A 22,329-nucleotide genomic window follows, 5' to 3' on the forward strand; every position below is an offset into this window, starting at 1 on the left:
TCGGTTATTTAACCTATGGTGTGTAGGCGTGACGGACCATCAGTCAGCTTCATCGGTTAACCGATGACAACGGTCCTTCAGACCGTTGTCTTTGGATGGACTGATCGTGTGTACGAGGCTTTATACTCGAGTCAATACGTTTTCCCAGTTTTTTGTGGTAAAATTATGTGCCTCGGCTTATATTCGGGTCGGCTTATACTCGAGTATATACAGTAATTAGTTCCACAAGGGCTTTTTTTTTTTTACCACTACTATTCCTTTATATTGGCTTTTAAAATGTACAAAGGCAGCAATTTAGAATTTGGATGAAAGGTTTAGCACTGGGAACACTTTTTGAAAGATAAATAGTGCATTTTATATACATCTATATAGATCAGACCAAAGTGAGGGACACATGAGGGGGGGGAAGAGGGACAGCAGGACATTGTTCTAAATCAGGGACAGTCCCTTGAAATCAGGGACAGTTGGGAGCTATGTGAATACCCTTCTAATACAGATGCTCATGAAAGCCCAGTACAGCCTCTCTGTTTGGAGGATGGTGTCCTCATTTCCCAGCGTTTTGGCTAAGTTGTAGTATCTTTTCTTACCAGTGTCCACTAAGGGTGCTCTTTCCTCATTCTGCCCATCTGGCTGGGATAGTTGGCTGTGTAGTACCCTTGCTGGCATGATGTGGGTACCCCGTGAGAAAGAAACCAAATTCAGTGCCCACTGGGTAAGGTGGAGGTCAAGAGTATTTGCCTGTTGAGGAGGATTCTGATATGCCCAGTGCCTCCAGATTTGAGCGGTGCTCAAGTAGACATGTGCACTGCCGAAAAATTTGTTAATTTCCGTTTCATTCGTTTTTTTTCAAAAATTTGTAATTTCGTAAATTTGGAATTCAAAAATTAGAAATTTCAGAATTCGTAAATTCGGAAAATCGAAAATTTGAAATTCGTAAATTAGAAATTTAAGAATTAAAAAAATTGTAAATTCGTAATTCGTAAATTCGTAAATCTGAAAATTCGTAATTTGAAAATTTGGAAATTCGTAAATCCGAACACTTAAAGCGGGAGTTCACCCATTTATAAAATTTTTCCCCTTTTCCCCTTAGATTCCTGCTCGTTCGGTCTAGGGGAATCGGCTATTTGTATTAAAATATGATCCGTACTTACCCGTTTTCGAGCTGCATCTTCTTCTGTCGCTTCCGGGTATGGGTCTTCGGGAGCGGGCGTTCCTTCTTGATTGACAGTCTTCCGAGAGGCTTCCGACGGTCGCATCCATCGCGTCACTCGTAGCCGAAAGAAGCCGAACGTCGGTGCGGCTCTATACTGCGCCTGCGCACCGACGTTCGGCTTCTTTCGGAAAATCGTGACGCGATGGATGCGACCGTCGGAAGACTGTCAATCTAGAAGGAACGCCCATTCCCGCAGCCCATACCCGGAAGCGACGGAGAGGATGCATCTCGTAAACAGGTAAGTAATGCTCATATTTTAATACAAATAGCCGATTCCCCTAGTAAAAACGAGCAGGAATCTAAGGCTAAAAAGTGCCCTCTAAGGGTGAACCACCGCTTTAAAAAAAAGGCACCTTCTAAGTGTAGCTGTATAGAAATAATATATTGTAGATAAAATAAGAACTACTCACAAGTAGGGCTGTGGAAATTAACTATTAATTCCTCAATTAATTGTTAATTTTTTGGATCGATCAAAATTCTTTTGATCGGTACTCACCTCTCCGCCGGCTTCCGGGTCTTCAGGGAGTTCCGTCGGAGATCCGGTGATGTCACGGACACCGGCGGGGCTTGCCGTGTTCATCTGAAGGGCTCCTTTGCTGTGCCTTCATATCTGCATGCCGGCGGGACCTTACTATCTGTCACACGCAAGGGCTGTTACACTTCCCTCTATCACTTCCCTCTATCACCCTGAGATTCTACAACCATCCACTGGGAGTTGTGATAGTTCCCTTCATGGGACATCTACATGCCGACGGACTGATGTTAACCTCTCCTCATCTGGATTCAGCAGTGGTATCGTTGTACACATTTTTATACCAGTATCATACTTGGCTACATATTTTTATGACTGCTTTTGCTACCGTTTGGTATTACTCGCACCATTTTTACAGTTTATGTAGCTACATCCATTTTATTTATTTATTTATTTTGTTACCTACTTGAAGACTAAAAAGTTTTAATGCTATTCCCATTGAGCGCTGCCTTTGTGTGTGTTTTGTATCCTGCTATCCATTTTTCCAGTGGTTGGTAGCTGCACTGGGAATCAGCCTGCAAGGAGATCAGCTAAATGTAGTTGGATCTGTATGTGCGTTATAATTAATCAAAATGAGTAGATTAATCGATAAAAAAAAAAAAAAAAAAAAGATTCATCGAACACGAAAATTGTAATCAGTAACAGCCCTACTCACAAGTGTAGTTTAAACTCAGGCATGTGTATTAGCTCATGGTTGTGTGTGGGATGGTCCTTGGCAACGCATTCCGGGGGGGGGGGGGGGGGAGGGGGGACCACGAGGGACGTTGTCTTCTGTCGAGCTGTGCGGGTGGCTAGCACCAGAGAGAGACGTTTTGGATTTATACTCTTGATTCTCTTACACCTGGAGGCCTCAACTTCGCCACTCTCCTCTACTGGAACGTCGCTCCTCCATTCTCACCAGGCCGCCATCTTACTTACACTTGCACAGGGCATTCCGGGAAGCCGAAGGGAAATTTGCACACGTTTTGGTAAAGTACGTAATCTATGGAGAGGTCACTATATGGAAAAGGGAAAAGCCACCTGTTTGTCTTGTAGCCTATAGACACAGGCCTACTGTGCCAAACCATAAATTTGTACCTGCATAATCTACCCGTTTTACCACAGGGCATTTAGCTTAATTTATGGTAACAAGCTGTCTGCTTGCATGGGAAGGTTTTAAAATCCTCACCATGTTTGGACATTTCTCCAAATTTCAACTTTATCTTACATACAAGTTGCATAATTTATTGGCAGAAGATGATAGGTGGGATTTGATTCTTGCTTCATGCATTCAGCAGGAATTTTGCTGAGCCCATTCATATCTGCCCATATATAATGTCTTAAAGTTTCAGAGCAGTGTTGGCACTCCGTTCTGAATTATATTTGAAGCCATGAGAGTGACTGAGCTCTTCTTATTGGGTGAGTCTTCATTATTCTCTTCAAATATGTGTTGCTAAAGCAAAACCAAATATGTAATATATTGCAATCAGTAAATGTGGTGGCTGCATTCGTTTTTATTTTATTTTTTACCCCCCCCTCCCCTCTGTTTTTACCGAGTGATATGGCCAGTAACACACCTCCTGTGCTAAAGTGCAGGGACGGGACAAGGGGTGGGCAGGAGGGATGGCTGCCTCTGGCACAATGGTTTATTGCAGGGATGTGGGGCACCCTGACCCTAACCCTAAGGGAAAGGGGGACGCAACTTGGCATCTTTGCCCTGGGCTCTGGATGACCTTGTCCTGGCACTGCTAGAGTGTCCCCGCTTTCGAAGAAGGAGTCCAGGAGACAGCAGCATTGTCAGTCTGGGGGGAGGGGAGTGTTAGATGTACTAACAGATTTAGATACACTAACAAATTTAAGCCAGACTCCAGCTAGCACTTTATAAGCAGTTACAACAAACTTGTTGGTATCAGTTTGAGGAATAGTGTCCTGTTGTTGGTATCAGTTTGAGGAATAGTGTCCCATTGTTGGTAGCAGTAGGAGGAAAAGAGTCCCGTTAATGGTGTCAGTGGGATCAATATTTTCACATCATTGGTATCAGTGTGAGGAATAGTGTCCCATCATTGGTATCAGTGGGAGGAATAGTGTCCCATCATTGGTATGAGTGGGAGGAATAGTGTCCCGTCATTGGTATCAGTGTCCCATCATTGGTATCAGTGGGAGGAATAGTGTCCCATCATTGGTATCAGTGGGAGGAATAGTGTCCCATCATTGGTATCGGTGGAGGAATCGTGTCCCATCATTGGTATCAGTGGGAGGAATAGTGTCCCAACATTGGTATCAGTGGGAGGAATAGTGTCCCATCATTGGTATCAGTGGAAAAATAGTGTCCCATCATTGGTATCAGTGGGAGGAATAGTGTCCCGTCATTGGTATCAGTGGGAGGAATAGTGTCCCATCATTGGTATCAGTGGGAGGAATAGTGTCCCATCATTGGTATCAGTGGGAGGAATAGTGTCCCATCATTGGTATCAGTGGGAGGAATAGTGTCCCGTTGTAGGTATCAGTGGGAGGAATAGTGTCCCACCCACCATTGGAGCACAGGTGTGTGAGGAGGAAGGTGTGTGAGAAGCTGCTGTGTGAGAAGGGAGTTGCCTGGAAATCTCTCCCAGCTCTCCTGGCCCCTTTCTGGGGAAGCCATGGAGGGCAGTGGGGCCTCCCCTGCTGGAGGCTCTCAGCCATCTCCTGGGCCATCTGCTGGCATGTCTGCCCCTCTACAAGCCTCAGCTGGTGATCTCTCTGCCCCTGGTGTGGATGAAGGATCGGAGGCCATTCGGGAGCGAGTGGTGGCCGGGATAAAAGTCCTAAACCGGGAGAGGGATAAGCTGTACAAGCTACGTGCGGAGCTGAAGCGCCTGAGAAGGCAACGTGAAGGCTTGCATAGCCTGAAACGCGGATCCATGGATCCAGAGATCCAATTGGCCAAGGTCCGTGTGGACCATCAAGAGACCATCGTGGCCATAATGGAAGGAAGGGATGGTCCTTTCAAGGAAAAGTTCTCCAACGAAAGGAGGTTTGCAAAGGTGACAAAGATGGAGGTGGAGGAGGAGGAGACCCCCAGTTCTGACCCCCTGCCCCCCCAGGGAGAGGTAAGCACCCCAATGCCTTCCCAGGACTCAGGAGGCATGCTGAGGGTGATCCAGGTAATGGAGTCTCCTGTGCGGGGGGATCAGATGGTTTTCAATGATGAAGACATAACAGATAATGTGCCTGATAAGGTAAAGCCTGCTAAGCCCCATGTTGTGGACAGAACTGTGTTTGTACCATCTAGCACCATGCCTGATAATGTGCCCAATAATCAGAATGTATGCAGTAATAATGTGCCTGCTAAGGCTGCAATGCAGCAAGAGACACGTTCAGAAAATGACATTTCTGTGAAGGAACTGCAAGTCCCAGCAGAGCCCATTAACCCTCCTGATGCTGAGACCAGAGCTGATTGCCCCACTGCTGCTCAGGACTCCACAGCGCAGCATCAGGCGACAGCTGGTACTGCAGCAGCAACAGTGACTGTTCCTGATGGGAATGTGTGTGTGGCTGATAAAACTCATCCCAGTTCAGATGTGATGGACAATGGTCCCAGTTCAGATATGATGGACAATAATACCAACTCTGTTCATGTGGACAATGTACAGCATAAAGTAACTTCAGTGTGGGGTCTTGGCCCCAATAAACCCACTTTCGCTCAGGTGGTGCGCTCTGCCCCTGGTAGCTCCGCCCCCAAGCAGGGTTTTCCCCTGCGAGCTACCACCTCGAGCCCCCCAGGATTTGGTCTTGGGTCTCTGGCTTCGGCTGGGGGTCCAAGACGCAATGTAGTCATCCTCAAATGGGAAGGTGGTGCAATCCCCCCTGCAAGGCGTGCAGTGGTGGATTTAATCCTGGAAATGGGTTTTGGGGTAAATGATTTGTATGCTTTTATTCATGTGTCAGGGACGCGGGAGTATACAGTCAGTTTCACCAAGCCAGAGGGTCTTGACCTGTTCTGGGAGCGATATGAGGCCCGGTGCAGGTCAAGACCCGAATGGGAAAGTCTGGCCCCAGTTGCGATTTCGCAGCGGTCAACTGTAAAGAAGATCACTATTATCCTCACCAATGAGAGCGTCCCTGCCAGGGATCTGGAGGTCTGGTTGAGGAACTACGGGGAAGTTTTGACCAAGCCAAATAAAATATTAGATGAGCGTAACATCTGGACTGGGGGATGGTCGGTAACAGTCAGGCTGGCCAGGGATGGAAATGTTGTCCGTCACCTGCCCTCCTCGGCTTTCATAGGGAGGGATAGGATGACCGTGTTCTACCCTGGTCAGCCGAAGCTGTGCCACCGCTGTGGAGAGAAGGGGCACCTTAGCTCCTCCTGTTCGGCCTTGATATGCTCAGTGTGTCGGGGTCAGGGTCATATGGCCAAGGACTGCACCCAGAAGATCAGGTGCAACCTGTGCCTGCGACTTGGCCACCCTTATAGCAGATGCCCTGAAGCCTGGCACAATATGGAGAAGGAGGTAGTGGATGAGATGTCAAGGCTGGACAGGATGGAGGGGGAGGCCCCTGGTGTACCATCCTCCGCTGCGGTGACCGACCCCCCTGGTCCTGCTCAGGATCCCTCCCCGGTTTCCTCCCCAGTTCCCTCCCCAGTTCCTGTGACCACCCCTTCTGTGTCTGTAAGTACTCCTTCTGTATCTGTATCTGTGTCCCCCCAGCCTACTGTACCCGCTCCTCTTGTGTCAGAACCTTCCAAGTCTGTGCCCCCTGAGTCAGTTACCCCCCAGAAGTCTATCCCTGTTAAGTCGGATTTACCCCCCCCCACCAGGAGTGGTAGCGGGTACTAAAAAGGTCGCTGGAAAGAAAAAAACAAGGGATGAGGGCATCTCTGAGGCTGACCTCAAGTACCTGGAGGAGAGAAGGAAGGTTGGGCGGCGGAAGAAGCAGGCGGTGAGGACGGAACGGGGACGGGAAGCTCCGGTGCATGTCTCCACCCGTCGTAGGTCCTCTAGGTGGGACATTTCGTCATCTGGCGCTTCTTCAGAGCTGAGCTCTGATTCAGAGATGGAGTTGGAGGCGGCCTCAAGAAAGAGGGAGGCTTCTGGTGATGAGCAGCAGAGGGGAGCTAAGAAGCAATCCACCCAATAACCCAAATGGCGGTTCCCCCTCCGTTAAAAGTGGCGACAATAAATGTCGCCAGCATTAAGTCAGTGAGAGCTCGTTCTATGGCCTTCTTTTTGTTCAGCCAATTAGATGCTGAAATTTTATTTTTGCAAGAGACTAGGCTCACCTCCTTGGCAGATATTCATATGGCCAAGAGAGAGTGGAGGTATGGTCCATCTTACTGGTCTCTTGCGGCCGAGCCTTACGGCGGTGTGGCGGTGTTGTTTAAAACCGGCATGGTAACTGTCCGGCGGGTTATTGAGGTGGAGATTGGGAGATGTATGGTCTTAGACGTCCTTGTGGGAGGGCAGGACCTGCGCCTAATTAATATCTATGGGCCGCACACAAAGTGGGACAGGAAATGCCTTTTTACAAGGATCAAGCCATTTCTTTTTACATCCCGGCAAGTGGTCTTTGGAGGTGACTTTAATACAGTAACTAGGCCCAAGGACAGGAAGGCCTTCAAGGACAGGCTGGGATATGATAGCGTTTTTTTAAATAGTATGGTTAGGGATGCTGGTCTTGTGGATGTGCACATTGCGCACCTCCCGGATGACACCGGGTTCACCTTTCATCGTGGTAATAGTCAGAGTAGGATAGACAGGTTTTTTTTGAAGGAGGCCTCTGCTTTCTCACCCCCAGTGGTGCAGGCAGTAGAGTTCTCTGATCACTGTATGCTATCTGTGGCCCTGAATGCTTCAGACGCCCCTCAGAGGGGAAAGGGCATCTGGAGATTGAATTCGACTCTACTCAAGGAAGAACATGTTAGACAATCCTTTGAGGAATTCTTTCAGGCACAGGTGACCCTCCTGGACTTTTGTAGCAGCAAGGCTGAGTGGTGGGAGCTGACCAAAAAGAGGATCGCTGGATTCTTCAGAGGCCTAGCCAATAGAACACAGTTTAATAAATACATGACCTACCAACGTTTGCGGAGGAAGCTGGATATTCTTGTCTCGAGAGGAGGAGATCCTGGGGCAATCTCCGAAGTGAAACTCCTTCTCAGGAAGTGTCAATATGACCGGCATGCCTCTTTGGTTCTGGAGAGGGACTATGGGAAGTACCACTCGCCTGACCCTTACCAGAACTGCAAACAAGGTGTAGCTGTTAAAGCGGTCGTTGGCCTTAAGGACAGTACAGGTTCCGTGACAAAGTCCAGGTCAGGGATTCTGGAGGTCGTGAGGTCCTTTTATGCCGACCTTCTTGGAAGGAAAGAGCTTGACCGTGACAAGATGGAAAGCTTTTTGGACTCTACTCCAGGTCTTAATGGTGGAGATGTTCCATTGATGAATTTGACAGAGGAGATCACAGTTGAAGAGGTGATGAGGGCAATTGAACAGCTTGCCATCAAAAAGTCACCCGGACCGGATGGCTTGACGGCTGAGTTTTACAAAGCCTTTAAGTCTATTCTGGCCCCACATTTGGTAGAGGTTTTTAACAGTTGTCTTGCTGAGGGGGTGCTATCCCCTTCCATGAGGCACTCGGCTGTGATTCTTCTGTCAAAGGGTAAAGATCCTTCGATGATTGAGAATTGGCGCCCCATCAGCCTTCTTAATGTCGATAGAAAGATACTGGCGAAGATATTTTTCTGGCGCCTGTCGTCAGTAGCAGAGTCTTTGCTTTCTCGCCATCAGCACTGTTCTGTCCAGGGTAGGAGCACCTTCACAGCGGTGTTAGCTGTCCGGGAGGCCTTGGAGCGGTGCAGGGCTGCAGGCTGGGGAAAGTACTTGCTGACATTGGATCAGGCAAAGGCTTTTGATCGTGTTAACCATGAGTACCTGTGGTTGCTCCTTAGTAAGTACGGTCTGCCGGGTGGTTTTGTTGATTGGCTGAAAGTCTTGTATAAGGGGGCAGAAAGCTTCCCTCTTGTTAATGGTTGGGTTGGGCAGTCCTTTGAGGTTGGCTCCGGGGTGCGCCAGGGCTGTCCCCTGAGTCCCCTGCTCTATGTGTTTGCAATCGACCCCTTCATCAGGAGGCTAGAAAGCGGCATGTTGTGTGGGGTACCAGTGGGGCTCCCGGGTGAGCTGCCATTGAGGGTTGTTGCTTATGCGGACGATGTATCGGTGATTGTCACTGGGACGGATGAGGCGGAGGAGGTGGTCTCTCTGACATCACGGTATTCTGAAGCATCAGGCTCCAAGATCAATCAGGAAAAGAGTGAAGTTTTCTGGATGGGAAAGGAAGGTGAGGGGTTTGATCTCCCGGACACCTTTCCAGTGCCCCGGGAAAGAATTAAGATACTAGGCATTGAATTTGGTCCCGGCGATTATGGCCTCAAAAACTGGGAAGGCAGACTGGAAATTGCCAATGCTAAGGTGGTCAACTGGAAGAGATGGAAGTTATCTATGAGGGAAAGGGTTGATCTGATTAAGACCTACCTGATCCCGATCTTCTTGTATGTCAGCTTTGTCTGCATCTTGCCAGTGTCTCTCTATTCTAGGATCAGTAGTGTGTTCTTCCAGATGCTGTGGGGGAACAGACTGAACCCCATCAAGAGGAATGTCACCTACCTATCCAGGAGGGAGGGTGGCTTAGGTATGGTCAACCCAATTCTTTTCTTTTCACTGCTATTTCTCAAGTTTAACATTGGTAGTATGCTTGCAGTGGAACCTCCTGGATGGGCAGGCATATTTAGATCTTGGTTTAGTCCTTTTCTGCGACTTTGGGAAGAAGGTGGCCAAGTGAAGAATCGCAGGGGTCATCGTGGTCAGCTACCAGCCTATGTAGCTCCGTGCTTGAAGTTACTGCGGCAGTGGCGATTGTCGGCTGAAGATCTCAGATCGGTTCCGAGGAAAGACCTTATGAGTCGAGTCTTGAGCGAAGTCTTTCATGACCCACTGGCCTTAAGGGATTGCCCAGGCCCAGTTTTGAGGGTGGGGTTGAGACTGATTAATTTGGATAGAATACCTCCTAAATTTAGGGATCTGGCCTGGTTGTGCTTCCATGGGAGGCTCTATGTTCGGGGCAATTTGAAATTCCGCAGTGGGGTGGATCGTAGCTGTCCTCGGGAGGAGTGTGCAGGTGAGGAGGAGACTATGGACCATTTTCTGCTTCGTTGCCCTTTTAACATAGAAGTGTACAAACAGGTGGGGCGGGCGCTCGGTGTTCCTTTCCTCTCCAGGCTGGGTTATGCCGAGTGGGTGTACGGAGCATTCAGTACCGGTGGAGGTTTTTGTTTGGATACACTTTTTTTAGTTAGCCTAGTGGTCCGTTATTTCACCTGGAACGCACGGTGTCAGGTCAGCATTCGGCAAAAAATCCTTCCTGTTGAGGTGGTGGTGTATGACATTGTGCATGAGGTGGGGAAGATTCGGGGGCTTGAGAGAGACAAGCGGGGTCAGGGGGCTTGGCTGAAGGCGTGGAGGGGTTTCAAGCCTCCCTGACTGCCAGGAGTCTCTTTCCCGGGTGTGGCTGTCTGTCTCTTATCACCCTAGATTATTATTTTTGATACATTTTTGATAAATGGCTGCGTACATAGGTGACGGGTTGTGCCTCTTAGGCCCTCTCTGCTGCTTTGTGTAAATAGTTTTGTAGTAATGTTTTGGTAGTGGTGTATAGTGTATATATTGTATATATTCTGAACCCGGATGTGTATTCCTTGGATTTATGTTTGAAGTTTTGTACTATAGTTTTGTTTTTTACTTTTGTATAAAATTGGTTGCTTGATTCTTTTCAATAAAAGATCAATAGTGTCCCATCATTTTGGTATCAGTGTGAGGAATAGTGTCCCATCATTGGTATCAGTAGAAGAATAGTGTCCCATCATTGGTATCAGTGGGAGGAATAGTGTCCCATCATTGGCATCAGTGGGAGGAATAGTGTCCCATCATTGGTATCAGTGTGAGGAATAGTGTTCCCCGTCATTGGTATCAGTGGGAGGAATAGTGTCCCATCATTGGTATCAGTGGGAGGAATAGTGTCCCATCATTGGTATGAGTGGGAGGAATAGTGTCCCGTCATTGGTATCAGTGTCCCATCATTGGTATCAGTGGGAGGAATAGTGTCCCATCATTGGTATCAGTGGGAGGAATAGTGTCCCATCATTGGTATCGGTGGAGGAATCGTGTCCCATCATTGGTATCAGTGGGAGGAATAGTGTCCCAACATTGGTATCAGTGGGAGGAATAGTGTCCCATCATTGGTATCAGTGGAAAAATAGTGTCCCATCATTGGTATCAGTGGGAGGAATAGTGTCCCGTCATTGGTATCAGTGGGAGGAATAGTGTCCCATCATTGGTATCAGTGGGAGGAATAGTGTCCCATCATTGGTATCAGTGGGAGGAATAGTGTCCCATCATTGGTATCAGTGGGAGGAATAGTGTCCCGTTGTAGGTATCAGTGGGAGGAATAGTGTCCCATCATTTTGGTATCAGTGTGAGGAATAGTGTCCCATCATTGGTATCAGTAGAAGAATAGTGTCCCATCATTGGTATCAGTGGGAGGAATAGTGTCCCATCATTGGCATCAGTGGGAGGAATAGTGTCCCATCATTGGTATCAGTGTGAGGAATAGTGTTCCCCGTCATTGGTATCAGTGGGAGGAATAGTGTCCCATCATTGGTATCAGTGGGAGGAATAGTGTCCCATCATTGGTATCAGTGGGAGGAATAGTGTCCCATCATTGGTATCAGTGGGAGGAATAGTGTCCTGTCATTGGTATCAGTGGGAGGAATAGTGTCCCGTCATTGGTATCAGTGGGAGGAATAGTGTCCTGTCATTGGTATCAGTGGGAGGAATAGTGTCCCATCATTGGTATCCGTGGGAGGAATAGTGTCCTGTCATTGGTATCAGTGGGAGGAATAGTGTCCCGTCATTGGTATCAGTGGGAGGAATAGTGTCCCATCATTGGTATCAGTGGGAGGAATAGTGTCCTGTCATTGGTATCAGTGGGAGGAATTGTGTCCCATCATTGGTATTAGTGGGAGGAATAGTGTCCCATCATTGGTATCAGTGGGAGGAATAGTGTCCTGTCATTGGTATCAGTAGGAGGAATAGTGTCCCATCATTGGTATCAGTGGGAGGAATAGTGTCCCATCATTGGTATCAGTGGGAGGAATAGTGTCCCATCATTGGTATCAGTGGGAGGAATAGTGTCCTGTCATTGGTATCAGTAGGAGGAATAGTGTCCCATCATTGGTATCAGTGGGAGGAATAGTGTCCCATCATTGGTATCAGTGGGAGGAATAGTGCCCCATCATTGGTATCAGTGGGAGGAAGTTCCTTGACATCTAGCCTGACTTTCCAGTACATCAAAGTGAAAAATGGATTGGAACAACCACCAGTTTTATATGGCAAATGGCTTTGTGTGTTCCTCAGCCACACAAAGTAAATGCGTATAACAATTTTTTTTTCTATTTAGGTTCCATTGTTGGATTTTCAGTTTCTGGTAAGTGTTCTTTTACACGGAGCTAACAAACTAAACAGCTGTACAAAGTCATCTGGCTCATATAAGAGGCCCGTGGCTGCCCCGACAGGGACCAGGGTACCAACAGACTGACAGCATAGAAGGTTACCCTAATCCTTGTTATGTATCTACAGATTTTCTTTCCTTAACCTCTTAACGCTGGCGCCTCCCGGGAATTGAAGAGGCTTATGATGCTGGGAGGCGGGGCTTAAAAGCACATGACCGCCATGATTGGTCACGAGATCCAAAAACTCACAATCACAAGGAGCGATTGAGAGCTTTCCGTTAGGCGCTGTGAACCGTGTCGGGGGGCAGCGCAGCACGACACAGCTGTATGCACAGCAATTCAGGCAAATACAGTGCTGTGCATAAATTAGTACACCCCAACAGATTTGTCAGAAAACCTTTACTTTCCTTTCAGAAACAACATTTTCTATGGTGCACTATACTACAAAATCCTGCGGGCCATTGATTGCAACCAAGATTTGTTAATTTGAACATACAAAAAAGTATTTTTCCTAACAAATTCATTCAAGACCATGTTGCAAAAATGAATACACCCCAATGAAAGTCTTAGGAGCAAAGCTAAATTTTAGACAACAAATTCCTAATTACCAAGAATTTAACTACCGTATTTTCCGACGTATACGACGACTTTTTAACCCCTGAAATTCTTCTTAAAAGTCGGGGGTCGTCTTATACACCGGTAACCTAACATCCCTTAACTTATCCTAAGACATGCAGAATCGCGGCCGTCCATTTTTCAAAAGCTGCGCCTCCTTCTTCTTCTGTTTCGTGATAGGTGGAACACTCAGCTTCCCAGGAGACACTGGGCCAGATTCAGATACAAGATACGACGGCGGATCTCCTGATATGCCGTCGTATCTCTGAGTGCGGGCCGTCGTATCTATGCGTCTGATTCATAGAATCAGGTTACGCATAGATTCCCCTAAGATCCGACAGGTGTAAGTGTCTTACACCGTCGTATCTTAGGCTGCATTTTCAGGCTGGCCGCTAGGTGGCGCTTCCATATGTTTACGTGAGGAATATGCTAATTAGGTAGATACGGCGATTCAGAAACGTACGTCCCGCCGGCGCATTTTTTTACGTCGTTTACGTTCGGCTTTTTTCAGTGTATATGATGCGTAGCTAATGTTAAGTATAGCCGTCGTTCCCGCGCCGAGTTTTGACATTTTTACGTTGTTTGCATAAGTCGTTCGCGAATACGGCTTTACGTCATTTACGTTCACGTCAAATCCAATACGTCCTTGCGGCGTAATTTGGAGCAATGCACCCTGGGAAAATACGTCAAAAACGCGGGGTCAAGTACAATTTAAATAAAACATGCCCCCAACATCCCCATTTGAATTAGGCGGCCTTACGCCGCAACACATACGTTACGCCGCCGTAACTAAGGGCGCAAGTTCTTTCTGAATACAGAACTTGCGCCCAAACTTACAGCGGCGTAACGTATCGGAGATACGTTACGCCAGCAGAAAGATCCACCTGATCCTTCTGAATCTGGCCCACTGTGTTCAGTGTTCGCCTATCACAGAGGCCCTCTCGTCCTCGCACGAGAGGGCCTCCGTGATAGGCGAACACTGAACACAGTGTCTCCTGGGAAGCTGAGTGTTCCGCCTATCACGGAACAGAAGAAGAAGGAGGCGCGGCTTTTGCAAAATGGACGGCCACGATTCTGCATGTCTCAGGATAAGGTAAGGGATCGTCAAGACACAGTGAGGCATGTCATAAGGGAACAGCGAATCTGGCATGTAGTGGCACAGTGAGGCATGTAATGGGGCACAGTGAGTCTGGCATGTAATGGGGCACAGTGAGTCTGGCATGTAATGGGGCACAGTGAGTCTGGCATGTAATGGGGCACAGTGAGGCATGTAATGGGGCACAGTGAGTCTGGCATGTAATGGGGCACAGTCTGGCATGTAATGGCACAGTGAGGGGAGGCAACGTGGATCCCAAACAAAATTGGCGTCCTTTTTTCCCCACAAATAGAGCTTTCTTTTGGTGGTATTTGATCACCTCTGCGGTTTTTATTTAAACAAAAAAAGAGCGACAATTTAAAAAAAAAAAAAGCTTAATTTTTATCTTTTTTGCTATAATAAATATCCCCCAAAAATATATAAAAAAAAAAGTTTTTTTTCCCTCGGTTTAGGCCGATACGTATTCTTCTACATGGAATTGGATGTGACCTGGCACACACACTATGGCACACATGGCGATCTCCATCCCTAAATTGATTCTTCTACATATTTTTGGTAAAAAATAAATCGCAATAAGCGTATATTGATTGGTTTACGCAAAAGTTATAGGGCCAGATCCACATACATGTAGATCGGCGCAGCGTATCAGAGATACACTACGCCGCCGTACCTTACCTGGCGCATTTTCGAATCCTCAGCGATTTTGCGCCGTAAGTTACGGCGGCGTAGTGTATTTCTAGCGGCGGATTTCCAATTGGGCGGGATGGGGGCGGGTTTCATTTAAATGAAGCACGTCCCCGCGCCGAATGAAATGCGCATGCGTCGTCCAGAAATGTTTTGAACTTAGACGTGAGTTACGTCCATCCCTATTCACGGACGACTTACGCAAAAAAAATAAATAATTAATTTCGATGCGGGAACGACGGCCATACTTAACATGGCAATTCTATCTATACGCCGCAAAATACCAGCTTTAACTATATGCCGGAAAAAGCCGACTACAGACGACGTTAGAAAATGCGACGGCCGCGCGTACATTCGTGGATCGTCGTAAATCGCTAATTTGCATATCCGACACGGAAAACGCCACCCAGCGGACGCCAAAGTATTGCATCTTAGATCCGAAGGCGTACGAAGACATACACCTGTCGGATCTAACCCAGAAGCCGTCGTATCTTGTTTTGAGGATTCAAAACAAAGATACGACGCGGGAATTATGAAATTACGCAGCGTATCAATAGATACGCCAGCGTAATTTCTTTGTGGATCTAGCCCATAGCATCTAGAATATAGGGAATAGATTTATGGCATTTTGGAAATTCAGAAATTTGGAAATTCGAAAAGCCAAAAATAAGAATGAAAATCTGAAAACCTGAAAATGAGAAAATCTAAAATAATTTGGCTGTTATTGAACATAATAAATACAAATTTATCCGGATTTACGAATTATCCAAAAATAACAAATGCTGTATCTAAACGAATGGAACATAATGAATTAATAATAATAAATGACGATAATAATTACTTTATATTAATATTATTATTTATTATTAGTTAGTTCTATTTCATTCATTACTTCGGATAAATCATAACTTCAGATAAATTTGTATTCATTAACAGCCAAATTTGAAAGGAAATTCCAATACCTATCATTTATTAGTCTTGCGCGGCGTCCATTGGCGGCCTCGTCGGGTCCGGCGTCCTTCTTCGGCTTGGGGTGTCCTCTTCGGCGGGTCCGGTGTCCTCTTCGGCGGGTCCGGCGTCCTTCTGCGGCGTCCTCGCGGCGTCCTTCCCGCCACGAGTTTGAATACTGCGCCGGCATATACCGAGCGCAGTACACTCGTGAATCTTCGGGCAGGCTCGGCAACTGTCGCGCTGACGTCCTGTACGTACAGGACGTCAGTGCGAGAGGCGCCGAGACTGCCCGAAGATTCACGAGTGTACTGCGCTCGGTATATGCCGGCGCAGTATTCAAACTCGTGGCGGGAAAGCGCGTATCGGCGTATATCGCGCACCCACGATTTTGCCCTGATTTTCAGGGCAAAATAGTGCGCGGTATACGCCGATAAATACGGTAGTTAGTTATTATTTTGAATTTTCGTTCTTCCAAATTTCCGAATTTTTGGACTTTCACATTTCCGAATGTTCGAATTACGAATTTTCTAATTTACGAATTTCGAATTTACGAATTTTCGAATTTACGGAAAAAACAAAAAAGGAAGGAAATGAAAACTAACACATTTTTCGGCAGTGCACATGACTAATGCAGCCCCTCTGCGCCAAGGAGTTATTATGGTAAAAAATAAAAAAAAAGTGTTACATGTTTTTTCTGTCTGCCAAATGTAAAATATTGCATATGAAAATTATTTGATCTAGCCAATAGCTGAAGCTTTAGACTCCTTTTCACAATCTCTTCCTCCTTCCCCTACCAACCACTGAAAATCCTGATTACAGAGCTCAATAGCTTAAAGTAAAACTATAGGCAAAACTTTGGGCCAGATTCATGTACATTTGCGGCGGCGTAATGTATCGCATTTACGTTACACCGCCGCAAGTTTTACGGGCAAGTGCTTGATTCACAAAGCACTTGCCTGTAAAGTTTCGGCGGCGTAGCGTAAATCCCTCCGGAGCAAGCCCGCCTAATTTAAATGATCCAGGTAGGGGGCGTGGATCATTTAAATTAGGCGCGTTCCCACACCGAACGTACTGTGCATGCTCCATTTTGAAATTTCCCGCCGTGCTTTGCGCGAAATGACGTCGCACCGACGTCATTTTTTGAACGTCGACGTGAGTTTCGTCCTTTCCTAATCACGGACGACTTACGCATGGCAGGTCTAAATATAGGCCACAAAATAGCAGCTCTAACTATACGCCGGAAAAAGCCGACTAGCGATGGCGTAAGAGAATGCAAGAATGCGACGGGCGCGCGTACCTTCGTGGATCAAAGGAAAATGCTAATTAGCATACTCGATGCGGAAAACGACGCGATCTCCACCGAGCGGGCGCCGAAGTATTACACCTGCGATCCGAAGGCGTACGAAGCCGTACGCCTGTTGGATCAAAGCCAAAAGCCGTCGTATCTTGGTTTGAGGATTCAAACTAAAGATACGACGCGGCAAATTTGAAAGTACGCCGGGGGATCAGTAGATACTCCGGCGTACTTCTTCTGTGAATCTGGCCCTTTATTTTTATTTTGGATTAGAGTAATGGCCCATATACATGATCAGAAAATCATACAAAAAATAACGCATTCTAGCAACCGTATAATGATCTGATCGTTAGTACAGAGCATTCGAGAGCCAATCACAACAATTCATGTGAAATTTTCCAATTGGACAAGCACAGAAATTTTTGCCAGATTGTACGCTTTTCGTTTTAATCACTACAGTTGTCGGTGGAAAATACACTACAAATACACTACAACACATTACATCACCTCCAAATTTTTGGGTCTGTCATACAAGAATTTTCCTAACTTTACTAAAATCTTAATTCTTGATATGAAACTAGCATGCAAAAAAAAAACGGATGATCATTTGTTCGATAATCTCACTGTGTGTAACAGGCATTAGGGAGGGTTAAAACCCCTGTCAGGTTTATTTTTACCATCTGTGTTCTATTGGTGAGATTTTCCTTCACTTCCTGTCCCATAGCCAAAGAGGAAGCGAGCCGAAAAACCAGGCAAATTAAGGGAATCAATTGGAGACCCCCAGGCCACCAGAACTAGTGTCCCCATTGGAAGATTTCCCCTTTACTACTTTTCTGGGGACAACCCAAAATGTTATATTTCCTTTTGATTTCAATGATAATGGTAAATAGGACAAATAGGAAGGATGAATCTCTAATGGGGATACAGAGCAGTGATCCCCCCCCCCCACAACAGCATCATCTGAGGTTACAGTCAGACAGAGTCAGCCTGAACAGGCAGCAACTGGCAAGCTCTCTTTAGGAAACCCATGGTGCTCTAGGATTTCTTTGTCCCAGGTTTTGTTCTAAGTTTTTTGAAAATAAAAATAATTAAATTGCCAAGCAGCTTTGAAAAAAAAATATGCAGCTTTTGCTATAAACGTTACTCCGATGCTGTCCCTCACAGACACTCCACTTAGTACTCTTCCTGCCATTGCTGTTCTTGTGAATCTAGGACATCATCAATCAACCGTCTGAGAATGCATTTTCATGGCAGCTTAGCTAAAATGAAAATCAGTTTAATCACTTGCCATCTGCCCTATAGCAGTTTTACTGCTACAGGGTGGCCACGGTGCAACGGATCACGTATATATACACGATCCTGCACTTCTGGGTAGGGGGCGCGAGTGCGTGTCGCCAGTGGCTCGCTCCCTCTGTGTTTAAACACAGCGGAAGCCAATCAGCAGGTACCATAGACTCGATGTCCACTGGCACCAGCCGATCATCAGCCACAGAAACAGAACTGCAATCTGCCTATGTAAACAAGGCAGATTGCCGTTGCCATTGCCGTTCTAACAGGAGGGAAGGTATGGATCCCGTATCTCTGCAAAGCAGGGACTGGGATCCATGTCTTCCCCTAGTAAAAGCACCTCACAAAGTTTAGAAAAACAACTGGTCAGGCAAATAGTTAACCCTTTGATCGCCCTTGATGTTTAACCTCTTCCCAGCCAGTGCCATTAGTACAGTGACAGTGTGTATTTTTAGCACTGATCACTGTATTAGTGTCACTGGTTCCCACAAAGTGTCAGTTAGGGTACTTTCACACTGAGGCGATTGGTGCGCTGGCGGTAAAACACCGCTGCAGAGGTACGGCCGTGCTACACCATTAATTTCAATGGGCAGGTGCACTATTGGAGCGGTATTTTCACGGCTCTTACCGCGCTTCAAAGATGCGGCTGACAGGACTTTTTTTTACCGTCCTGCCAGCGCAACGCTCCAGTGTGAAAGCCCTCGGACTTTCACACTGGATAGAAAGGAGCGGCTCTTTTAGGGCACTTTTACACTGGATAGAAAGGAGCGGCTCTTTTAGGGCACTTTCACACTGGATAGAAAGGAGCGGCTCTTTTAGAGTACTTTTACACTGGATAGAAAGGAGCGGCTCTTTTAGGGCACTTTCACACTGGATAGAAAGGAGCGGCTCTTTTAGGGCACTTTCACACTGGATAGAAAGGAGCGGCTCTTTTAGGGCACTTTTACACTGGATAGAAAGGAGCGGCTCTTTTAGGGCACTTTCACACTGGATAGAAAGGAGCGGCTCTTTTAGGGCACTTTCACACTGGATAGAAAGGAGCGGCTCTTTTAGGGAGCAATAGCGCCTGCAAAGCGCCTCAGTGTGAAAGCAGCCTTAATGTCCGAATGTCCGTTGCAATATCGCAGTTCTGCTATAAGTTGCTGATCACCACCATTACTAGTAAAAAAAAAAAAAAAAAAAAAAATATCCCATAGTTTGTAGACGCTGCGGCCCAGATTAACAAAGAGTTACGCCGGCGTATCAGTAGATACGCCGACATAACTCCGAATCTAAGCCCGTCGTATGTCTAAATGTATTCTCAAACTGGGATACACTTAAACATGCCTATGATACGACGGCCTGCGCCGTCGTATCTTAGGGTGCAATATTTACGCTGCCCGCTAGGTGGCGCTTCCATTGCGGTCGGCGTAGAATATGCAAATGAGTTGTTACGCCGATTCACAAACGTACGCTAGCCCGTCGCAGTAAATTTATGCCGTTTCCGTAAGAGATAAGCGGCGTAAAGATAAACATGCCCCCTAGGTGGCGTATCCAATGTTAAGTATGGCCGTCGTTCCCGCGTCGCGATTTGAAAATTTTACGTCGTTTGCGTAAGTTGTCCGTGAATGGCGCTGGACGCCATTTACTTTCACGTCGAAACCAATGACGTCCTTGCGACGTCATTTACCGCAATGCGCGTCGGGAAATTTTAGGGACGGCGCATGCGCAGTACGTTCGGCGCGGGAACGCGCCTAATTTAAATGATCCACGCCCCCTACTGGATCATTTGAATTACGCGCGCTAACGCCGGGCCCTTTTACGCTACGCCGCCGCAAATTACGGAGCAAAAGACGATACGCTGCGCCGCCGTATCAGTGCGCGCCCCTACCAGAATCTACCCCTATAACTTTTGCACATACCAATAAATATACGCTTATTCGGATTTCTTATTTTGTTTTAAACAAAAATATGTAGCAGAATACATATTGGCCTAAATTAATGAAGAAATTAAAATGTTCTCATTTTTTTATTGTATGTGTTTTATAGCTAAAATTTAAAACAAAAAAAAAATTTGTTTTGTTTTTTTAATTGTTGGTCTTTTTTTGTTTATAAAATGTAGAGGTGATCAAATACCACCAAAAGAAAGCTCTACTTGTGGGAATAAAAGGACGTACATTTTATTTGTGTACAGTGTCACACGACTGCGCAATTGTCAGTTAAAGTAACACAGTGCTGTGGCGTAAAGTGGCCTCAACCCCCAGCCCTCAACAATTTACAGATATATGTGGAAGAAAAGCTACATGTCTTGGTACCAACAAGGTACGAACCATACTAAAATCAGAATACCAACACAGGTATAAACACAGGAATTAATAAACAGAGAGGATCTGGCCTTAACGCAGGGCCGCCATCAGGAATTATGGGGCCCTCCTTACCCAGAGAACCGGGGGGGGGGGGGTGCGCAGCCACCTGAAATTGAGAAGCGGTGGGGGGCTGCCGCGAATTGAGAAGCGGGGGGGCCCTTTACAAAAAAACGAAGGAATAATAAATATATATAATAATAAAAGGGGGGTAGCCATCCGGGTCCCTGAGGACCTCTGGGCCCTTTAATAAAAAGAAATAAAAAATATATATATTTTTTTTAAAAAGGGGGGTTGCCATCTGGGCCCCTGTGGACCTCCGGGCCCCTTACAGGTGTACTGCCTGTATCCCCCTGATGGCAGCCCTGCCTAGACGTTACTCTTGGGTATGGTAACTTCTATGACCATCCTTACATTCACGGCGTGAGTCGTGACACCATGGGTGGCGCTAAAGAGCTGAAAAAACACGTAGTGCGTCAATTACATCAGTACATTCGTGTTTGTTGGCTGAAAAAGTCCTGCCGTGTGTATGCATACCAAGTTCACGACCAATGCCCCTTCGGACCAAAATCCACGGAAAGGTCCGATGGAAGTCCGATCGTGTGTACGAGGCTTTAGGATAAACTAAAATTGAAAGTTTGACATGCCAAACTCCCATTTCTTGGTAATTTCAGAAGAGTCACCGGAGATCAGATTGGTGGATGGACCCCACCGCTGCAGTGGGAGGTTGGAGGTTCACCATGATGGAGAATGGGGCTCTGTATGTAGCCGCACGTGGCAAGGATGGGACTCCAAGGTGGTGTGTAAGGAGCTGAAGTGTGGATCCCTCGTGAGAGGTAAGCCATGTGGCTTCTTGAAGAAAGGAAGAGGCCGAACCTGGCAGAATATGGTGAAGTGTACTGGAGATGAAGAGGCCCTGTCTGAATGCCAATTTGAACCGATTAAACCACACCATTGTCACCACTGGGAGGATATCTGGATCACTTGCAGAGGTATGGGATCATTTATTGTCTTATCATTGGTTATCATTTGACCTCAATAAAAGAACCAGTCCTGATTGGTATATTAAAAGAACCTGAAGATCTTAAATATTAAAATTGTGCGCGTGAAAAGTATATTTTCCCCCCTCTTTTTATTTTTTTTATTGCTGTTTTATTTTATTATTTGTTTTATTTTGTTTGTAAATGTTTTATTTTGTTTAAACTAGGGTGGGGAATAGTCTGAGCCTCTGAGATTTGTAATGCTGCCTGTGTCGATAGTGTTCCATGTGTTCTGTGTATGTGTGTGTGCTCTGACTGTGTGTGTTCTGTGTATGTGTGTGTGTGTGCTCTGACTGTGTATGTTCTGTGTATGGGTGTGTGTGCTCTGACTGTGTATTCTGTGTATGTGTGTGTGCTCTGACTGTGTATTCTGTGTATGTGTGTGTGCTCTGACTGTGTATTCTGTGTATGTGTGTGTGCTCTGACTGTGTATGTTCTGTGTGTTAGTGCTCTGACTGTATATGTTCTGTGTGTTCTGTGTATGTGTGTGTGTGCTCTGACTGTGTATATTCTGTGTGTGTGTGCTCTGACTGTGTATGTTCTGTGTGTTATGTGTATGTGTGTGTGTGCTCTGACTGTGTATTCTGTGTATGTGTGTGTGCTCTGACTGTGTATGTTCTGTGTATGTGCTCTGACTGTGTATGTTCTGTGTATGTGTGTGCTCTGACTGTGTATTCTGTGTATGTGTGTGCGTTCTGACTGTGTATGTTCTGTGTGTTCTGTGTATGTGTGTGTGTGCTCTGACTGTGTATG

The 22,329-nt window shown here is 46.4% G+C and overlaps 1 protein-coding gene across 1 annotated transcript in view; it reads left to right on the top strand.

Moving 5' to 3' along the window:
- The first annotated feature begins 3,042 nt into the window (after positions 1-3,042).
- CD5L (CD5 molecule like) overlaps positions 3,043-22,329 on the top strand; it is a 30,997-nt gene continuing 11,710 nt past the window's right edge. Inside the window, exons 1-3 of the mRNA XM_040336888.1 lie at positions 3,043-3,143; positions 12,216-12,242; positions 21,211-21,528. Of these exons, the coding sequence (XP_040192822.1) occupies positions 3,116-3,143; positions 12,216-12,242; positions 21,211-21,528 (373 nt within the window). The 5' untranslated portion in view covers positions 3,043-3,115. The remainder of the gene's footprint in view (positions 3,144-12,215; positions 12,243-21,210; positions 21,529-22,329) is intronic.

Source organism: Rana temporaria, chromosome 1 (assembly GCF_905171775.1).
Source record: "Rana temporaria chromosome 1, aRanTem1.1, whole genome shotgun sequence".
Taxonomy (NCBI): Eukaryota; Metazoa; Chordata; class Amphibia; order Anura; family Ranidae; genus Rana; species Rana temporaria.